At 38.7% G+C, this 20,942-nt stretch overlaps 1 protein-coding gene across 2 annotated transcripts in view; it reads left to right on the top strand.

Moving 5' to 3' along the window:
* ptprub (protein tyrosine phosphatase receptor type Ub) overlaps positions 1–20,942 on the top strand; it is a 156,300-nt gene that overhangs the window by 73,533 nt on the left and 61,825 nt on the right. For both annotated transcript variants that reach the window (XM_033980481.2, XM_033980479.2), the window contains exon 3: positions 16,435–16,706. In XM_033980481.2, the coding sequence (XP_033836372.1) occupies positions 16,435–16,706 (272 nt within the window). The remainder of the gene's footprint in view (positions 1–16,434; positions 16,707–20,942) is intronic.

The raw sequence follows: 20,942 nt of genomic DNA, 5'->3' as shown, positions 1-20,942 counted from the left end.
CTTATAATTGATAACCATAATCCACTGGTATTAAGTTTAGAATCCCTCCTGGGTAATGGCATTGCATAGTCTGAAAAGTTGTGAATTATAACATGTTTTAGCAAGGAGATAGATTTTTCCGGTTGTTCAGATACTTGTTGATGTCCTTGTTTGGTCATCTTTCCGATTCCATTAACATTTCAAAGCTAAAGCTTATTTCCTTGATATACACCATTCAAGGTACATAGTTTTGGAAAGAGCATTAAAAACCAAACTACCAAAAACCAAAAGCACCCACATGTCCTACGTGTCTGCAAACATCAAAGTCGTAATGTAAATAAGCTTTTTATATTCAGTGAGACTAAGTAAAGTAAAAACTTACAAAGAGGAAGTTGAAATTTACAGTTGACCTACAAAAGTTTACCAAGAAAGTTATGTGGCATATGTGGGGAAACTTGTTGTTCAGTCAGCTAAAGTGCTCCGTGTCTCGTCACTGCAATCAAAAACAGATTATGTGAAGCAGCCTCTTGCTCTTTTCGCGCTTAAATAAATATAATCCTGGAGTTATGTTCGTCTCTACCTCAGCGACAGACCGGAATGAATTAATTATACATCTTGAATAAACGTTTCAAGTCTGCCAGTTTCCCTCCCATGTGACATTTTATATTTTAATTTCAACCCCCACATCTTCCTCAACATGTGCGCTCTCAATATGGATCGATTTAAAGACTGCATAGAGAGCTGTTTAAGAGACTTTTTAAAATATGGGCACATTTAGAGAAATAAAGCATTCTGTTTTCCTCCACGCTAATTGTAAAACTGAGGTGTAACACTTTTACAATTTGGAAGTTCTGGTGGCGATACTAGAAAAATATGCTGGTTACTGTTTTCAGTTTGGTTTATTGAAAACAGTGTTAGAACTATGGTCTTTTGAAATCTTTTGAAAGCAAAATAAACCCTTTGCCCAAGAGATAATTGCTGTGACCAAACAAATCTCATACTAAATGGCTAAAGAATTGGTTGACTGAAAAGTAACAAAGTGGGCAAGAGCAGAGAGCTGACCAAAGCTGTTTGTTCAAACATTTTAAAGATAAACCATGTTGCATTGGGGCTTTGATTCCTGAGAAAGCCTATTTTTAGCTGAATATTGGGGAGTGGATCCTATTAAAACTCACTCTCAGCCTTCATAACTTTCCACTTTTCACTCCTTGGCTCAAATGTCATCCTCCATGTGTCCATCTGCTGCTATTGTTGACTGCAGACAGACGGCTGACGAGAGCTGTCTGAATGCGGAGCTGAAACGGGCCCTGAGCTGACCGAGGCTCTCTTTAGGCCACTGGCTTTTGGCTAGGTTTTGGCGGGTTTTGGTGGGTTTTGGTGGGTTTTCCTAAGCCACTCTACGGCAGTCTCGGCACTCGACTAATGGCCACACTGCAGCTTTTCAGACGTCGGCAGTTGACAGTTTCTGATCCTTTTTAAGTGAGAGGTGCACATAAAAGCCCTCACAGACCACGACAGCAGTCTAGGCTTCAGCAGAAAATTGTATTTTGAAAAAGGTTTGTGTGAGGTGATTTAAAAGAACACCATGCAGCATTTGGTCTTGAAAATAAGGTGAAAATGATTTTACTGGTAGGTCATGTAATGTACTCCTTTTAAACGGCCTATTCTGATAACCCAACATTTCAGTTTTGAATGTTATAATGGCTCTTCACCAAAACGTACTTTAGAGTTGTGTTTTGTTACATTTGCACACTAATACTGCATGATCTCCTTCCCCAAATCACAAAATATTATGTTACCAACTTTATTAGGTATTATAGTTTTTAGCTCTGTACAAATTTCCTCACTTTCCAATATGCCACCAGATGCAGTTCTAGCGCCCTCTGCTGGCTTTTTGCTTTGATTAGTTTAATTTGAACTCATGACTTTAAGTCTAATGTATGAGAATGGGCACCAATAACGTTCATATGCAGCTTCTGAAGAAAGGTTTGAAGTTAAAAGTCTGTTGACTGAAATGCAAACTCAAACTAAGATATCAACATTATTTTTTATAATTTCTGAAGTATTTTTTTTAAAGTACATCTGACCGAAGTCTGAACGAAGCTTTGCATACTGTTTTGTCACTTGGAGAACTAGGTTACTTACAGCTTCTTCAACAGAACACCACAATTTTTAGTAATGTGGTACTTTATTAGAGCAAAGAACCTGCAGTGTGGAACATACCCATGTGTTACTAAGAGAGAAAATGGTAGAAGTTTGTATTTTACACTCTCATAAATAAATAAGTGCAATAGTGCAATCTCTACAGAGTCTGAGAGGCCTCTTCCATGATATAGAATAGTCTGGACCCGGCTCGCGTCTTCATCTGTAACCCACTCTAATTAATTCCCCTAAGGTATAGAGAAGGCAGAAAGAAAGAGATTGAGAGAAAACAATTTAATCTTGGATAAAAAATGAAAGAAAGCAAAATAAATGAGATGCAGCCAAGAGCATAGAAACAAAAGAGTCATAAGTTTATACCAAGTCCAGATTTGTCTCATTTAATCTCCCCCCTGCATGTGTACACTGCTCAAACCTGGGGCTGAAAACAAGAGTGTGCAGATTTTTGGCTGTGCTGCAGTTGTGTCAGTGTGACTCTCTAAAGAATCCTCCCTCCCCTCTCTCTCTTTCTCCCTCTGTCTTTGTCCCCCTCTCTCTGTCTCTCTCCCTTTGTCCCTCCATTTCTCTCCTTCTCTAATTCACTTCCTCTTTCTGCAACCTTTCTCTCCCGCTCTCTGTCTATCCCCTCTCTCCCACTCTCTCTTTCATACCCTCTCTTTCCTCCTCTCCTCTCTCTAGCCCTCCCTCTCTCTCTCTCTCTCTCTCTCTCTCTCTGTTTCCAGTCGGCTTGTCAGGACAGGGATGTCACACAAAGAGGCTAGAAAACATTCGCTCTGCTCTAAGGTCTAAGGCAGCAGAGTGGAGCTGGTAATCAATGAGAGGTTAAGAAAAACAGAAAAACTCACTTCTGCCAAGATTTATTCTAGCACTTTTTCTCCACTTTTCCATAGCAGGAATAGATAACATTCACATGGTGACAAATGTTCAGATAAGTTACAGTCTAACATCTGTGTCACTCTAAACTTATGTATAATGTGATGGCGTAATAGGACAGTTTGAGCACAAGTGCATAATGAGGCTCCAGTGTGTGCCTCTACAGTGGAATATGCTGCATATAACAGTGTGGCTGCACAGCAGGTGTTTGTTTTCAAACAACAGGCATTTTTCATCTAGTGACAACCACAGTCACTAAGCACTGCTTATGGCACTTTGCTGCATCTCCCCATTTGCATAAAATATCTGGAGAATAGACAGTATTGAACTGCTCTGTGTGCATACGCAGAGACATATTTCAGACTGCCCAGCCCTGGCTGCTGGTGTACTGCAGTGTGCTTGGTTTGGCCGTCCTTCAGTGTTTGAGTCTGTCCCCGAGTCAGGTACACAGGGCTGTTCAGATGGAGACAGCACACCGGGCCGTGCGGCTGCTCAGGACAGAAAAGTATAACTTCAATAATTGGATTATGGCCCTCAAACTACAAAGTTTAATACAGTTGCAATTGTCTCCTATTTTATTTTAAATCACCCAACAAAGAAACATATTTGACCTTGAGCTATTGCTGCCAGTTCTCAATCAACAGTTGGGCTTTGCAGTTCCTTCTGGTCAAAAGTACACTTATAAATATCTGATGAATTTGTTGTGTCCCATGTGAAACTCTGTGAAGACACATCCAACAGTGCGTGCAGGCAAAGGTCATGTCCTCAGCCTCTGTCGGAATGATGTGTGCTGCTTCCTTAGATGAACAGGGGATTGACAGTTAATCACAGGAACATTACACCTGTGGGATGGTGGCAGTAGCGCCCCCTTTGGCAGTCTACTGTCCTTATGATGGTTTGGCCCTATCGCTGTCTGCACTGGATTTATCTGCTCCGCTCTGAGCTGTGGACTCGTCTGGGTCAGGTCTTGACACCTGTCCATCCATCAGCTCCTAAGTCCACAGTGCACACACAAATGGCCTCTCTCTCCTCTGTATACAGTGGCCTGGCCAGCTCCACGTGGAAGAGCTCTTGTCCTCATTCAGACTACAGCACGAAATAAATGTTAGCACTACAACGGATCTGTGGAGCCTGGAAGGTGCTTTGTCATGGCAGGAGAGGAGAGTGGAGGATTTTATTGGGGAGTGCTGTGGGACTACTGTGTGGGTGGACATTTTGTCTGATGGCACCACAGAGCAGGGCTGGCGACTTTACTAAAAAGCACCCTTCAGGATGTCTCAGAGTCCTATTGACATTTTGACGTTATATTTCTGTGTTGTTGTGAGTGTCTGAAGGACGGTGGCTCTGTCTGTGGCGAGCAGCTGGTGATAGTGAAATTGCTTTTCATTTCAGTGCTGTGTTTACACTGCTGTCCTTTCACACCAGTGACAACGTGTTTTAATCGTAGTAGTAGAGGTTTGTGGGAGCTAAGCGCTGCGATCGCTCACGGCTTCTATAGTAGAGTACAAATTGATATAACAGGCCTCTCAGAATCGGGCTGTCGGGATTTTTCTGTTGATATTTCTGTAACACAATGCTCACATGAAGTCAAACTTTAGCATTCTGTACTGTGTTACTACTGTACTGTCCTTTTTTACGCTTACCAATTTGGGTGATCAAGAATCAGTGGGTGCACTGCGGGACCCCATTTATGTAGAAAAAACATTATACTCTGTTCTAACATGAGCATCATATTTTGCATTTTAATTATTACCCTCTGAAAGAATAATTCTTGTGCCCAGTCACCTGGATTGTGACCCTTTGTGAGCACAAAGAGTGATTTAGTTAAGAACTATACCTGTAATGGTGTGGTGAATGTGTTCTATATTTGCTCTTATTAGTATACATTTCAATAATTACAGCTTGCTTTAGATGCATGTAGGCAAACATGTGTGCACAAAGTCTATGCTTTATTTGTGGTGATCCTCATGATTTATCACTGCATACTGATGTCATTATCTTATCTAAACATGTAACGTGTCTGATTTATAGCTACAAAATCAAAGTAAGTTTTGAAAAATCCTGATATTGATCAATCATGATTTTGATTACAGTTTAGTTTGTCTAATATTGAACGCAGATTACAAACTTTTAATAAATGCCAAAAAATCTAAAATCTCTTCTTCTTAATTCTGAACTCTGTGGATCTCTCATAGAAAAAATCTTTCCAGTGTTTTCCTGCGTATCTGTCCAATCGCACAGCTCGCTCCTCTCACCTCTGTCTTGTATACCTGTCTTTTCACTATTGTATGTAAATGCACTGTTTCCTGGCACACAGCTCCATGTGGATTGTTCAGATCTACCTCACCTGTCGTTCATTCTGTCTATCTCATTAGTCTCATGTCAGGGCAGGTGACCGTGCATTATATTCTCCGTGGCTTTACCGCAGGGGCACATCACCACGCTGACATGTTAATGGGATCAGTCATTGATAACAAGCTGCTAATGGAAATCTAATCAGAAAACGTCTCCTGATTGTCTGCACATGGCACTCCAAAAGAACAAAAAACTCAGATTTCATTAGAAGAGCTGATTCATACTGCCATTCAGGGAAAAGAATGTCCAATTTATTCTATTATTTATTTATTCCCTCCTTCATTTCATCTGCCTTTCTAACGCCTGGGGCACGGTGAACAATTCATGGATACATCAGATGGAGCAAGGAACAGCGCATAGGTAGGCTGCTCATTTCTATGCTGTTAAATTTAGCACGGCTCTAAGAGAGAGGCGTACAGGAAATGAATTAATGGAACCCCATTAATTTGGTCTATTTTATCTCCTTCCCCCTGGGCTTTCTATGAGCCAGGACAAAGAAGAGGTCAAGGCTCTGGCCAAGGAAATGTTTAAAATATCCCAAGAGACAAAGTATTAAGGCTACACTTTGTCAACAGCTGAGTTTTATGTATATGCGCTGTCATGGTGGGGATATAGTGGGACTCATGAGGGGATGAAGCCCTGAAGGCACAAATACTGCAGCGAAACAAAGTGGACGAGTTTTATAGTGTAGTGTGCAAAAGCCCCGTAGGCGTCGAATGTAGGCCAGCCATATGCACGGAGTCTCCCACTGCTAAATTTAACCATTCTGTCGAAATGGTGATTTGTGAGCTTTCAGTTGCACTATAATATTTCAGACTTAAAAATCTGGTCTTTGTGGACTTTCTCATCATGTTAAAGTTTTGATTTAATTAAATGTTCTATGCACCTGACTCCTCTGGCAACTTTAGTCATTTCATATTTCACACATTCAAGGTTTGGGTGAATGAAATGTTCTGTAATAAAATGTGTTCCATGTTGAAAAGTGGAAGAAATGCAGAACAAATTGATAACCATTTTATAACACCTTGGACCCTTTGCTTAACGGCCACCATCTTGGTCATGAGTTTCAGCTGGGTGATTATGACTTATATTAGCTCATCAGCTGTCATTTGCATCCATGTTTGTCAAAAAATCTATATCACGATTTTTTTAATGTCAGATCATGATTAATTTTCACTCAGTATTTTTATATTGCCTTTACAGCTACTATCTGGAAGTTTATTTTTTTTACCACTAGATGGCAGATGTGACACCTGTTCCCTCCCCTCACCTGGCCTTTGTTTGGACTCACCTGTGGTCTTTGGTCTTCTGTCTTATGCTTTTACTGTGTATATTCCAACTTACATGCACTTACAATATACATTACACTAAATGCATTTCTGGCAGTCAACTCAAGTGTCTTGTTGGTATGTGACAGTATATTAATTAATATCCTTAACACAACACAATGTGGCCTTACGTTAAGCCAACTAAAAAAGGAATAGTCTTTGTACTTTCTCCGTTGTGCTTGTATAAGTTTGTCTCTATGGGTTGTGAGTTGGGCTGTGGGCAGTGCTGCTGAGTTGTTGGGGCAAAGGTGTATAGATTTTTCCCCGCCCTGAACAGCAGTCGGGTGGGGAGCAGCAGAGAGTGTCAGCATGTCTTTACAAACTCACTCCATGCTCTTTCTCAGCCTACTGACCCCCTGAGACTCACTGCACGCCCGCATCTAGCATCTCAAAACCAGACTGCGATCTACACATTTTAAGAACATGTCTGGACCAAAGAAATAGTGTTTTCTTCAAAGGATTTCTACTTTTGTCTTTTTCACAGGTTCATCTGTTTTAGGGTTGGGTGAAAAGCTGAAAACATAATATCAGTATTTTCTAACAGGCGCATGATTTCGATTCCATCATGATTCATGTACATTACACAGTAAAGCACCATAATACAATTTCACAAAATTAGCATTGTCATAGGAATGTGATTAAATTTTTATCCCCATATCGCCAAGCTTTGATCAATTTCATGTAAAACAAATTATCTCGACTGGCACTAATATTTTATAAATGATTTTTGTCTAGACTGATAAAACTGAAAGCCATTTTACCTAATGGGAAATTAACCAGTCTTCAAAGGCTCATTTTGTTTCATAGGCACAAATGAGATGTCAAGAGGCTTTGACCATTTTGTCCAGACCAACAGAAGTAATCATCAATCTATCTGCATAATGTAAAGGCTTTGTAAACAATGCATTACTGCCAAAAACTGCATTTCGGTAGAGATGTCGGTATTAGATTTCCATCTTGTAGCCCTTAGTTACATATATTCCCAAGAAAAGAGTTGTGATTTTGAACTTTGACTACACTGTTAATGGGGACGCATGCCTCATTGGTATGAAGCATCTTTTTATTTTGGTCCATAGCATCTTTGGCTCCTGGATATTGGGTTTGCTCCTCAAGACGGGGGTTACAATCTGGCCACACGGCTGATTACACCCCTGACCGGCCTTAAGAGCCTCGCACACCCAGGGGCAGGCTTGTGCTCACTTTTCTTGTGGACTCAAACTGTTGGGAGCACAGGGCATTTCAAATAGCCATCGGATGTTACTCTGCAGATGGCAAGATCAGCAGCAAAGTATTTAGAAGGGAGTCACATGTTAAATGGGCATCTTTTACAAGAATTACAAGTGTAAATGGACATAGTGGATGTACTGAGCTTCAAGAAAGATTTCAAGATCTCTGACTCTGAGTTCTGAAAGACTATATTTGTTTTAATAACATTTTAACAGTTCATAGTTTTGTTGGGAGGGCACTATATAATAGTACAAAAGGCAGTGACACTAGAATAAAAACTTCAGATAAATTGTTTTATTGAATGAATACTGGAGCTCTGTTTTGTCTGTTTGGATAATGATTAATATAGGAATAGGTACTGAAAAAGTACTGTTTAGATACAGGTACTGAAAACCAGGTCTTATTCAAGTTCTGGTACCTCCCCAAAAAAATGAAAGGCACCCAGCCCTAAGCAAAAGGCACAGTGTCATTTGTGTTATTATTTTTGTGAGTTTATAGAGGTATAGAGGTAATGGTTCTGCTTTCTCGACTGGTTCTTAAATGTGGTTCCTTTTCAATTTCTTGCCAATGCACAGCTCTAATTTCATTATATGTGAAGATTTATAATTTCTGCTACCCTAAATGTATTCAGATGTGCCATAATTTTATTCATTTGCATTTCTGGCTTCTTTAACCAGTGATAATCCCCTTAATGAGATGCTGATATGAGTCATATGTTAAAGATCCTGGGGCGTATCTATTGGACTGGTACTTGTTGCCAGAGCTGTGGCTGCCACCGCTGTGTGTGTGAGTGTGTGTATGTATGTGTGTGTGTGTCTGTGTGTGTCTAAGGACGAGTGGACAGCTGGTGTGAGAGCTGGTCATGTAGGCACAGGAAGTGTTTGTCTGCTGCTATCCCTGACTGATTTCTGGGCAGTGACTTGAAAAAATAAAAAAAACAAGAAAAAAACAGCACTTCTACTTTTCAAACTCTTTGTCCTCTCTTGAACTTCTGGCGTGATTTGGGTGGCGATACTCTTTGTTAACTTTTCAGCCGCTGGTGATTTTTACTGATTAGCACAATTTGAGCCTTTAGACTGAGCAAATCAGTGAAGTCAATTGGCGTGGCATTTCGCTGGGTTTGACAGGATTTTAGACCGAAATGAGCAAGTTAAACCTATGACTTTCCTCAAAATTATAGGCTTTATTTGACAAGCTTTAAAATGGCGCCAATTTTGCTCATTTGTGACATGAAAGAAATGCAGAGTATTTCACAGTGCTATTATAATCAGACAAAATGAACAAGTATTTCTTTAGAGCTCAAAAGAAACTGTGACACTGTACATCAAATAACAAAGATCGGCACCGCACTGTCATGTTATAAGGCACGTCAAGTAATAAGACATAACAAGAGTGTGTGATGATGCAACACATTTGATGAAACCCAAGAGAAACAACGCACCGCATGCTTTGTGCAAAGATGTCAAGTTCTGGTAAATAATGCATGAGATTTAAAGATCTCTAAATACACCAAAAGTGTTGCTGTCAAGTTTTATAAAAGTACGATTCTGCAATGAAACATCTGGGGTGTGTATAGATTTTATGTGTCATTAAAGGTTTAGGAGTCCACCATCTGATGATTTTATTTCTATGCTTGAAATGTTCCACAGTATGCCTTTACAATCTTTTTACAGTTATTTAAGATAATATGTCTGGACACAGCCCTTTCTACATTTCACATGACGAAGCAATTGTCTAGCTTGCCCACTGACCTTTTCTGAAAATGCTAACATTCTGCCCATTATTTTTAACTATTTAGTACTATTTGTAACTGCCTATTCATACTATTAGCAGGGTTGCGTTTCCACAGATCCGACCTGTAACTTGGCCTATCCCCTGCTGGTCTCCATAAAGTTAAATGTATTTAATGCCATACTGATTATAATTTTAAGCAAACCAATTACATCTTTCTGAACACAAGCAAGTGGCAGACGTTCCATCAGAGGAGTTAAATAATCCACCTTTAAGACACTGAGTATGAACTGGTTAATTGTCATAAAAAGCAGCAACGTGCATCATAGCCTATTTTTCCTCCACTCCTCCTTTCCTTCGTCCTTTATATTTCTCCTCTCGTGCGTCCACTCGCAAGTCTCTCTCTTGGGTAGATCTGGCAGTTGATCCTGAACAGCCTGGAGGACAATTCGAAAGGTCAACGCGAGCCGACTGTTGAGAAAACGGTCAGAAAGGGAACAAGACAACAACTCTTGCTGATGTGGTCTTATCTGGCCAGAGCGCTGGAAGGCACGAAGCCGTCTACAATCACGCCGCTGGTATTTCATTTATTTTCAACTTCAGCCCTCTTTGGCCCGCTCTACTCCCCGTTCCACCCCTGGCGCACACGGCTATCCCCAGAGGCAGAGGTAATAGTGGGGTAGTACATCCAGCTTGAGGCGATGAAGCCAAAGAAGCAACAGTTAATGTCAGAGAGAAGTGAGACAAACTGAAGAGGAGAATGATCTTAGAAATGTCATTGTTGCCACGTTCAACATCATGTCTATACATATTAAAAACGGGATACTCATTCTCATCCTTATGTCTCAAGTACCTCCTAAGCTGTGTTACGGTTAGGGTTAAATTTTCTCCTTTACCTCCAGCTAAAACCTGAAATAACGTATAAAACGTACAAAATAACGTACCCCTCTATTAAAATAATATGTTGAGAAAAGTAGGGTTGTTTTGCATTTATTTACAGTTCTGGGCCCTTAGATAGGATTTTATTTTTAGCTTTTTAAAGTTATTCTTACCATAAATTGTCCGTTATCCAATGTTCTATACTTATGGATTGTCCAAGAACACAGATTAAATGGGTAGATTGATGAGTTGCGCTCAGTAGATTTCATATTTGACGAAAGTAAAATGTATTATTTGACCTTGATAATAAAATAGATACAAAAATAAATTGTGTAAGCATCAGTTTTATTTGGTCTGTCTTAAAATGAGAGCCCTGTTTTGAGTAAGAAGTACAACACAAACCATTATTTTGAAGCATTTAGATTTTGTGCTTTAAATTTGCCACGCTAACACCTGCATCTAAATGATGAAATGTTTAAATGTCACTGGCAAGGTTACGCTAATTAAAAGTTCTGTGTTTTGTTTAAGACTATTTCTATTATCACCCTTCAGGTAGCGCTTGGGCATGGGCTGAAAACTTCTCTCTCTCCTGATGCAAACCTGCTTTATTGATCTTGGTGCAAACGAGGTGCTGCCAACGCTGATGTTTTCACTACAGTCTGACAAAATGGTGCGTGCGAATGAGAAGCGGCATGGGATCACTTTCAATAAATATCACAATTTAAAGGCGCAGTGGGCACAGATCAGGAAGCACATTTTTGGAAATACCTTCTCCGTGAAAAGTGGAATATTTAGGCAGGCGTGAGATGCAGTTAGAGCCGAGTCTTTGTATGTTTCTGTGAGCACAAATCTGATTGGTCAGAGTCAAGATGATGTGCAGAGGTTTTCCTGTACCATATCACACTGGAATGACATTAGGTTTATGAAATTACATCGGCATTTTTCCTCTATTATGTGTAGGAAAGATACTACCCAGCTTTCATTTAAATCCGTTTGGTATGGACTTTAATGAGCGTCTTTCTTAGTGTGTAAATGATGAGAGAACAAAAAACAACCAACTTTATATGCAACGTTTGCTTGGCTCTGTAAGTGAAATATTTTGTCAGCTAAAATGAATAATTATAATGATAAATACAATAAATAATGTGAAAACTCATTAATAATTGTCTGAAATTATGTTGAATTAACCTAAATTCTTCAACTATGTTCCAAAAGTACTATTTCAGCACAATTTCTTTGAAGTTCACAATGTCATCTGCACAGGCCTCATCTGATTATTAATTGATTTGAGAAAAGGTCAGATTGATTGATTTTCTTGGAAATCGTTTGTTGCGGGTCAATAATATCCTCTGTCCAATATTCCATAATGTAATGTCCAATCCAGCATTGACTCATGATGGACTGGGTATTGGCTGCAGTGATTGTGAAGGTCGTTACAATCAGGTGCAGTGGTTGGACAGCAGCTGTGGACAGAGAAAATGGAGTCTGAAATGTGACTTTGAGAAGAGAGGAAACTGAATAAGACACTTTAAAAGACACACGCCCATGAGCCTCCACAGCAGGCCTCCACAAGGACACTTGTTCAACTCCACCTTTGATTCGCCTCCATTCAACCTCTGCTCCATCCAGCTCTGTGTGTGCCGGATTACTCTGAGCTCACCTTCAATGGTGAGCAAAAGGCCAAACGGTTCAGATAGAAAAAAAAGGTGCTCGATGATGCTTTTATGTTCATGTTTTACATCAAAGCACTAGGGCCTTTAGTCATTTAGCCACTTAACCTGTTGATGATTTCTTAGTTAACCAAATTTGTATTAGTCAGTTTTACAGGCATCTGGATGGGCATCTGGCATAAATGCTATTTTACCAAGTATTAAATAGCTGTGGGTTTTTAAAACCACGTTTCAGCTTTCTGTTAATAGGACCTTTCAATAAGACCTTTCATCATTCAAAAACTGTATAATTGTTACTATATAAATGTTATTATATGTTTTAAGTTTTTAATTATTATGGCATCAGTGATACATTTTCTATGGATAGAACACTTGAATTATATCTGTACCATCCAAATCCAATCCAATATCTATTCTACTGTGAGATAGGGCCCCTGGGTTTCATGTTAGATACCGGTCCTGGTCTCCTCACCTATGTGTCTTGACACAGATAGTGTCAGCTACTGCAGACGATGACCAGGTTGCAGTCCAGCAGCAGTTGCTGTAAATTATGACGTGGTGGATCACTCCTAATCTTGTTATGGATGTTCTTTTGCCCTTGGGAGGGGCTTCCATGGATGGAAAGAACTTTATCAGATTTCACGCTGCCCAGGAGTATAACTGAAGAAATGGGCCGTGCTGGAGCTGTGCTGGTGAGGAGGCACGCCTGGCTGAGCACAATATTATAAAACGATTATTAGTTTTATTAAATCATTGCAGATTCATATTTTCCAGCGTCTACCTTTTAATTAAGTTGTAAACACGCAGCTGATAAAAAATGTTGCTGTAGCGAAGCCAGAAATAATAAAAGACGTAATGAAACCAAATCAGAGGAGTGTGCACTTAACTGATTTCATAAAAGCTGACCTGTGTTAATTAAAGTGTCAGAGAATTCTTGGCTCTTTGCCTGTGATGATCATTCTCAGCAGGTCAGTGTGCAGATAAGGAATAATGACAGAACAATGAGACTTATCTTTAAGATGGAGGAAAATTTTCATTTATTTAATGAATACTTCCAACATTGTTTGTTTGCAGGGTTTTACACATGTCATCTCTGTTCTCTACGGGTGCAAACACACAGTTGTGCCTCATGACACTTGTCAGACTAAGGCTGCTTGATTAATAACAATCAAATTCAAATCTTTTGAAAGGCTGCATTTTATTCAGATAATATAATGTCTACACCATTTTTTTTGTCTCCATGTGATCTTATAAGAGAATAATTTGTTGTAAGTACTATATTATATCATGTATTCAATATTTCTTATATAAAAATGAAGCATTCAGTATGTTAATGATTTGCTTTTCAATGTTTGAAAATGTGCAGAATAAACAGATTCTTTGACAAACTGCAAGTTTAGTCACAACAACAATACTAGTATAAAACTTGCAATTAGATTTTTTATTTTTTTTCTCTATAATCGTTCAATCCCATTACAGAAGGCATTTGAGCCTCCATTTGAGCTGTTCTTAAGAAAACCGCCCACTCGCTAGACAAACTTTTGGGAACATTTGGTTTGCTCTCCATTTCATGCTGCAAATGAACACTTACAAAACTCATCTGCACGACTAAATCTGAATAGAGGTTAAAGAAATCTATTAGTTCTAGTATAGCAGTTATGCCATGGTCATCCTTTGAATAAGAACAAGTCATTCAGCTTTTAATAATAATAGTAATATTGTTCAAACACAGAGGACACAGAGAGTTTCATAGACTTCAGGTTGATGCTGATTACTTTGTGAAGGTTTTGGTTGAGTGCAATCACTCCATGACTATAACTGCAAATGGCTCCTCACCAATAGGACAAATCCTTGGATGTTGAAGAGATGCGAGACAGTGCCATTACCTTGTGCTGTCATTGTTCGCTCAATATGGGCAAAGATCTCTACAACATTCTCAAAGAAATAGAATTTAAAATGTTTCTACATCAAGGCAAAGCTAAACTGCTTGCCCTTAAGGTTAAGATGAAGTGTCAGCTAACCTTTAAACTCTTGTATGCTCTTTTGAATAAGTCTGTCTCCTTGAGCTGGCATTTCACTTATTGAATTTTATTTCTATTGCTCAACTTCTCTACCTTAAGTTCTTGGTTATAAACTCCATGGGGACGAGTGTAGGATTATTTAATGTAAATGTCTACTGTTAGAAATAATAATATTTCTAACAGTAGACGGTCACAGTAGCGTTTTAGTAAAGTAAAGCATCAAAATGTAACTAGCTATTACTCACTGTTCCTTTCTCCATCCGTAGGAAATCCAAAGCAATAATTGCTGTAGTATAAATATAAATATAAAATTTCAGGGTAATTATTCACATTTATTGAGCATATTAATCCAAATAAAGTGGCCTGAACATAAGTGAAAACTGTTCCAGTCTATTAAACACTGTAGACTTTCACTCCTTCATCACACTTTTATTATTGCATTGTTTCTTATGATCATATTGTGACCTATAGCAGTTATTAATCAGAAGAATAATATTGATGACTTCTAATCTCAAATCCACCATGACTTTGGCCTTGGCAGGGCTAAAGTACAATATATTTTCTGTTCATATGTCTGTCACATCTCATAAAATGCAGAACCTCTCCCATTTCTTTCATATGTTGGGTCAGAAAGGGCAAAAACAATGCTTCACACATTTATGCCTTGTCCTGCATTGTTGCCGAGTTGACAGAAAGTGTTGACTCTATAAAAGAGAAGGGGCATGCATCCAGGTCTGAACCTGAGCTGAGGACAGTGCGGCCGCTGCACTTTAGGCTTGGCTATTATTTTATAGGTCCCTGTGGGCTTGGAGAGCAGGAGAGAGCAACCTCTGAAAGATCTAATTAAGTGAAATGAAATGAGAGAAGCAGACACAAATCAGAGGTTGTTGACATAGTGCTTGGGGGCAGAGGGTTGTGCAGAGGAGGGCTCTGAACCCACCCCTCCATCTCCACAGGCCACCATTTGACTTCCACTCTCATCCTCACATCATTATGTTAAAGACCCACGTGATAGTTAGTGTTTGTGCATTTTAGGAGATTTTTAATCCGAAAGTGACCTTTATTTTCAATGCAACAAGGGTACAGCATTTTGTTTTAAATTTTGTCAAGTTAGCATATTAATGGATCTTTTTACTTTGATCTGCATTCAAATTAAAGGTGGACTGTATATCAGGAATATTGGGTTTTCTTTTTTCATGTATCTGAAGCGTATTTTAAAATTCTCTTTATGCTAACACCAATATTTTTCTAAGCTGTGCTATTCTCCTGTACTCTTGGGTCCAATTTGTCCCTAGTCCAATGATGATCTAGGGATAAACTGCAGTAGAAATATGAGAGCTATGATGCTACAGAGGTGGTAATAGTATAATAATAAAAAAAAACATGAATTATTTTACATCTCAGATAAATTAATTTTGTTGTTATTTTTGTAAAAGGGAAAAGTTAGTTTGTAAACTTCTCTAAAAAAAAATCTGAACGATGTTGTGGCACCAGCACTGCAGCTGTGGTTGGTCCCGGTCGGAGAACACTGGGACCTTGGAGGACAAAGACAACTGGTTTGATTATGAGAGTACACAGGAAGGACTCCCAACATTGTGGTGCTAATCACGTTAGCAGGCTCCGACTCAAGCAGGACAGATGCTGGGGAGAGGGCAATGGGGTTATGCTATCCTGATTAGAGAAGGCTTTGGGGGGGGGGTCTGTGAATCCTGTTGCCTACCTCCGAGTCACCTTGTACAGGGAAGGTTGCCATCACTCCAAGTCCATTTCATTCTGTGTCACTGCCTGTATTCATAAGATCTACCGCCTGCTGCTGCTGAGCTGATGGTGTTTTTGTATTCAACTTGGCACATTTCTTTCACTGTTATCGTCTGCCTTCACTCAGAGCTGCACCAAGTGACAGAAATGTACCTTTACTTCACATTTTTATTCCAACTGATTTATTCCAGGACAGCTGTAGCATGAAAACGGCGAAAAGAGAGTAGAGACATTAGGCAAACGTGTGTGGCCAGGAGGTGCCAAAGTGGTAACAGCTGCATTTGTGCAGCACCTTAAGCCGCTGCACGACCGACTGTGTTTATAGTGGCACATAATACGATCACTTTTAATGCTCATACTGTTGTGCCTGCTTGGTGTGTCTTCATATGTGTGTGTGGATTCATATGTACTTACTCTTAGATAACTAATCGACCGTACTATGCTCTCTTCCAGGCTCTTACATGCTGGTGAACTCCTCCCAGCATGCAGTGGGGCAGCGCGCTCAGTTGCTGCTTCCTTCGCTGAGTGAGAATGACACGCACTGTGTCCAGTTCAGCTACTTCCTGTACAGTCGGGACGGCCACAGCCCTGGAGCTCTCAACGCCTATGTGCGCGTCAACGGGGGGCCTCTGGGAAACCCCGTGTGGAACGCCTCAGGCTCCCATGGCAAACAGTGGCACCAGGTCGAACTCGCTGTCAGCACCTTCTGGCCAAATGAATACCAGGTAAGAGACCATATCCCTGAGCAACAATACAATAACTATCACTATAACTGTTTCCTATGGGTGCGTTCACTTGTGTCCTTATTGGGTCCTGGTTTGAGCCCAGTCTAGTCCAAATGGTAGGCCTAGGTTGGTCCTTTTCTAGATCTGGTTTATTCCTGGTCTAGTCTAGGATTATCTCTGAATTTAGTCCCAATGAAGTCTAAATTTTTTAACACACAACTATGACTCTTAATGACATTATAAATGACTATGCTACTAATTACTACTCAAAGTTGAAAACTTGAAGACATTAAAATGCTCTTAATTAGCAACTACTGATGTAGTTAAAGTTAAATAAATGTTAGGTTTATAAAGGGATATAATGTTCTTTAAAGGTTCTTTAAAGATCTAAAGGATGAAAAGAAAAAGACTTCACCCAATATAATATTTTGAATGGTGAAAAGTCTTCAATCTCATCTATAAATAGGAAGCTGAAACTCATTAATAGACTAAATCAGCTGTAAATGGTTGTAGTGTTACTCACATTACGATTCGGGGCTTGGCAGTTATGAATGAATGCATGAGTTTCGAGATACACATATTTAGTTTGCTGAGACTGTGCTATATTTTCAACCAAATAAATGCAGCTTGAAAATAAAAATCAAATGTGATATTTTATAATTATATGTTTTACATTCACTGATTACTCATATCTAAGGTTTTCTTTAAATTCATAGCGATCATCTTTGCTTCAGGTCAAGAGGCAAGTTTGGTGTTAATTACTTACATTTGCAATTTAATTAGCATCGATTGCCTCATGAGCATACAGCAGTGCTAGCACCCTAGGGCCCTCTCGGGTCTAACATGAGCTTCCTGGTTGTATACTTGTAGATCTGGCCTCTGGCACTGCTCATGGTATAGTGCTGTAGTGTTCAGTGCCACACTATTGACTATGTTACAGACAGGTAGCCCATAGGATATGCTTCTATTAATCCATTTTCTTCTTTCTGCAAACTCTGCGAAGCTGTCAGAAAGCAATTAAGTGGACTAGTGTGCATTTTATCAAGAACTGTCAATCCTTACAATTTAATTAAATTCTGTTCGGCCATACAAGATGTGACCTTCACTATGTAAATACCACCAATGCTTCGTACATGATATAGGGTGACACTGTGCTGACACTTTATGTGATCTGTGGAAGATATAATTATGTGCAGTTGTTTGTTCAATATCTAATATTCAAAAATAATCATGTTAAATGTATATAAGTATAAAGTGAGTTGTGGCCATAAAAAGTCTCATTGCTGGTCAGCCATTATAATTAATGTACTTTCAACTGTGCTCAATTAAGCAGCAAATTACACTCTTTAGTTAAGCCAGTTTGTGCTGCTTAAGATGATGCTAGCTCAAATTTTTTTATTATCAGCAAGTAACAAAACAAACAAAGGATTCAGTTAACGAAAGAGTTGTTTTTCCCACAGCATTCATGGTTTGCAAATTAATTTTTTGAATCACATGCGGATAAATATAATTAAAAACAAAAAGTGTTCTTTCAAACCACAGGATACTATTTTTCATTATGTAGGTAGCTTCTTGCCCAAGGGTAGTGACACTATGAGAAATGGATGAGCTGCCCACTCTCCAGTTTTGGGAAAAAACTTACAACCTCTACGTCCTGTTTAAAAGTTATTTCAGGTGAATTAATTTTGTATATCCCAAAATCACACTGTTGTCTTGCAGTTTGATCAAAAGGTTCAGTAATAATTTGATAATATGTTTAGTTTATTTGAGCAATGAGTTATGTATATAATATTGTAAACAGTAATGAAAAAAAAAATCATATACAGGCAATGATAATCAAAGTATTAAACAAGAAAATGTTCTGCGGGCTTAAGTGAGGTTAGTGCAGAGCCTTTCTTAGAGCACAGCGTGTTTGCCTTGTCTACTCCTGACGCTACCATGAGCTGCACACTCTCTTGTCTAAGTTGTGTGAGCATCTCAGCAAACAGTGTAATCTGAGGTGAGACTGTGCTATCGTGTACATTTTAGGACATCATAATACTGCAGGAGAACCTAGATTAGAGCCTCAGAGCAGAGGAGTATACAGACTTTAGAGGAGCGGGTGACAGAGGACAACCACGACTAAAATGTGTCTTGACTGTTAATAGACCCACCAATGTATAATTGTCTAGATTATCTTGAAAACAGAACAACAGTTTCTTTTTATATTTGAAGCAAGTTAATTCACAGCCCACACAGTCTATCTCTGAAGATACAGATACGAATCAAAGGAGATTTATGGCCTGACCAAACCCTTATCTATAATATTAATGGATTTCAGTTTCCTGTTTGTAGATGCATTTTAAGGACAAGAATATTTTTGTTTGTAAAAATGTAAACAGTTTTACAGTTTGCATTTCTTTTTTTCATCACTCTGAAACCCATGGATACTCACCATTTGCTCCTATAGGCCAAGTTATGAAATGTAGTGTTTTTAACAGTGATACCCAATATAATCTGCAGGTGGTGGTAAATGTACCAATAACCCTTTGTTTTAGTCTGTGTACATAAAGAAACACAAACTTGTCCTGTAAATGTTACTACAGGTTCTGAAATACAAGTAAAATCCACAGTCACACTAATGCAGAACTCAGCAGAGCAGTTTATGCGGTGGTTATAACTCTATTTTAACAACTCTCGGTAAATAGAAAACTGAAAATAACAAAATCCATCTTCATGCTTGCTTACTTTTCGCCGAAGGCTGTTTTAAGTTTACAACTCAGTTAGCTTAAAGATCTAAATCATCTCCAAGGCAACGCTAAGTAGTTAACCGACAGATTTACTTAGTCATTAAACCCGCAAAGCATTCTTTTAAAGCCTGTGTTAGAAAATTGCTTTCTTAAATCATTGTGAGTTAAAGTAAGTCAATCTTTGGAAGTCAACACACTGGTAGGGATTTACGAATCAACTTTTCTAAAATTTCTAGATTATTGTAGGACACTAATCGATACTAAAACTAGTATCAACACTAGATGCTCAACTAAAAAAAAAAAAAAAAAAAATATTGCACAAATGAGACAAAATAGCACCTTTTCAGAATAGTTTTAAAATTGTCTTTGGCTGTTTCACTTCTATTCCAGTCAAGTCCACATGCTAATATTAAGAAACCACTATTTTTGTGTTGAAAATGTTTTATTATTATTGTTGTGGTTTTAAAATCTGTGTCAAGCCTCTTCCTTAGGACTTATATACTAATAATTGGTTTTGTTCAGTTTTTGTTTGTACGTTTTCTGTATTTTGAACATGACACCCATGAAAAAGAGAGTGTAAGTGCTCTCAGTGGGTCACCCTGTATAAATAAATATAAATAAATAGTATTGAAATTGAGTTTGAAACATTGGTATTGTGACAAAACTAGTGTCATGTGTTTTCTCTAGATGCAATTTCTGTAAAAGCTTATGAAAGGTGTGTTGTTCAAATATACAGCGCTGTTATGTGATCACTCTAAGCCCCTATCGCACATTTGAAGAAGGGGTTTCAGCCAGAACAGATTGGACGGTGAAAATCCTCCGGTATAGTGAGACCTTGAGATGTCTCGATTGGAGATTTTGTGTGTCTGGTGCACTGCCTTGTCGCGTTAGTAGAGGTGCAATACCGGGAGGAGCTGGTTATCAAATATTAAAGATGTTATCCTGCCTGGTAAGAGCGCCAACTAGAGCTGGAGACGTGGGATTTCACTTGGCTTTCTCTCTTCTCAAATTACATAAAATCAAGGTTATCAAGTATTTCAGGTTAGATATTCATACATTTAAATTGATTTGATATTTTATGTAAGGCTTTGTAATTAATCGCACTTTAACTGGGGTCGAGATACATTTCTATTCATCTCCATCGTGTAGAATTCAGACTTTGGAAGAACTATTGTGAGTATCAATTTTGTAAGCCGCTATAGTTCGTTTTTAATAAGACAAAATAAAATAAAGTGAATGAAATTATTTCTTGTCATATTTCCCCCTTTTTCTAGAATTACTGAAGATCGAACATCTTGCCGAGTATTTTATTTCTGGGGCGTATTTAAAAACCCAAATACGTTATGAAAGTAACTGATTCAACCTGTATTTCTAAAAGTTGTTTAGTCTATGGTGAAGAAAGGTGTTTTTAATTAGTGATCTGCTGCGTATTGTTATGATTTCTTTCAGATGTATGTCTCTCTTTTGAGGCCCTGGGCTTTCACAGTACCTTTTGAAACTGCGCTAA

This window comes from Periophthalmus magnuspinnatus, chromosome 16, assembly GCF_009829125.3.
Source record: "Periophthalmus magnuspinnatus isolate fPerMag1 chromosome 16, fPerMag1.2.pri, whole genome shotgun sequence".
Classification (NCBI taxonomy): domain Eukaryota; kingdom Metazoa; phylum Chordata; class Actinopteri; order Gobiiformes; family Gobiidae; genus Periophthalmus; species Periophthalmus magnuspinnatus.
Note: the sequence above shows the minus strand (reverse complement) of the source record. Positions and strands in the feature narration are given on the sequence as shown.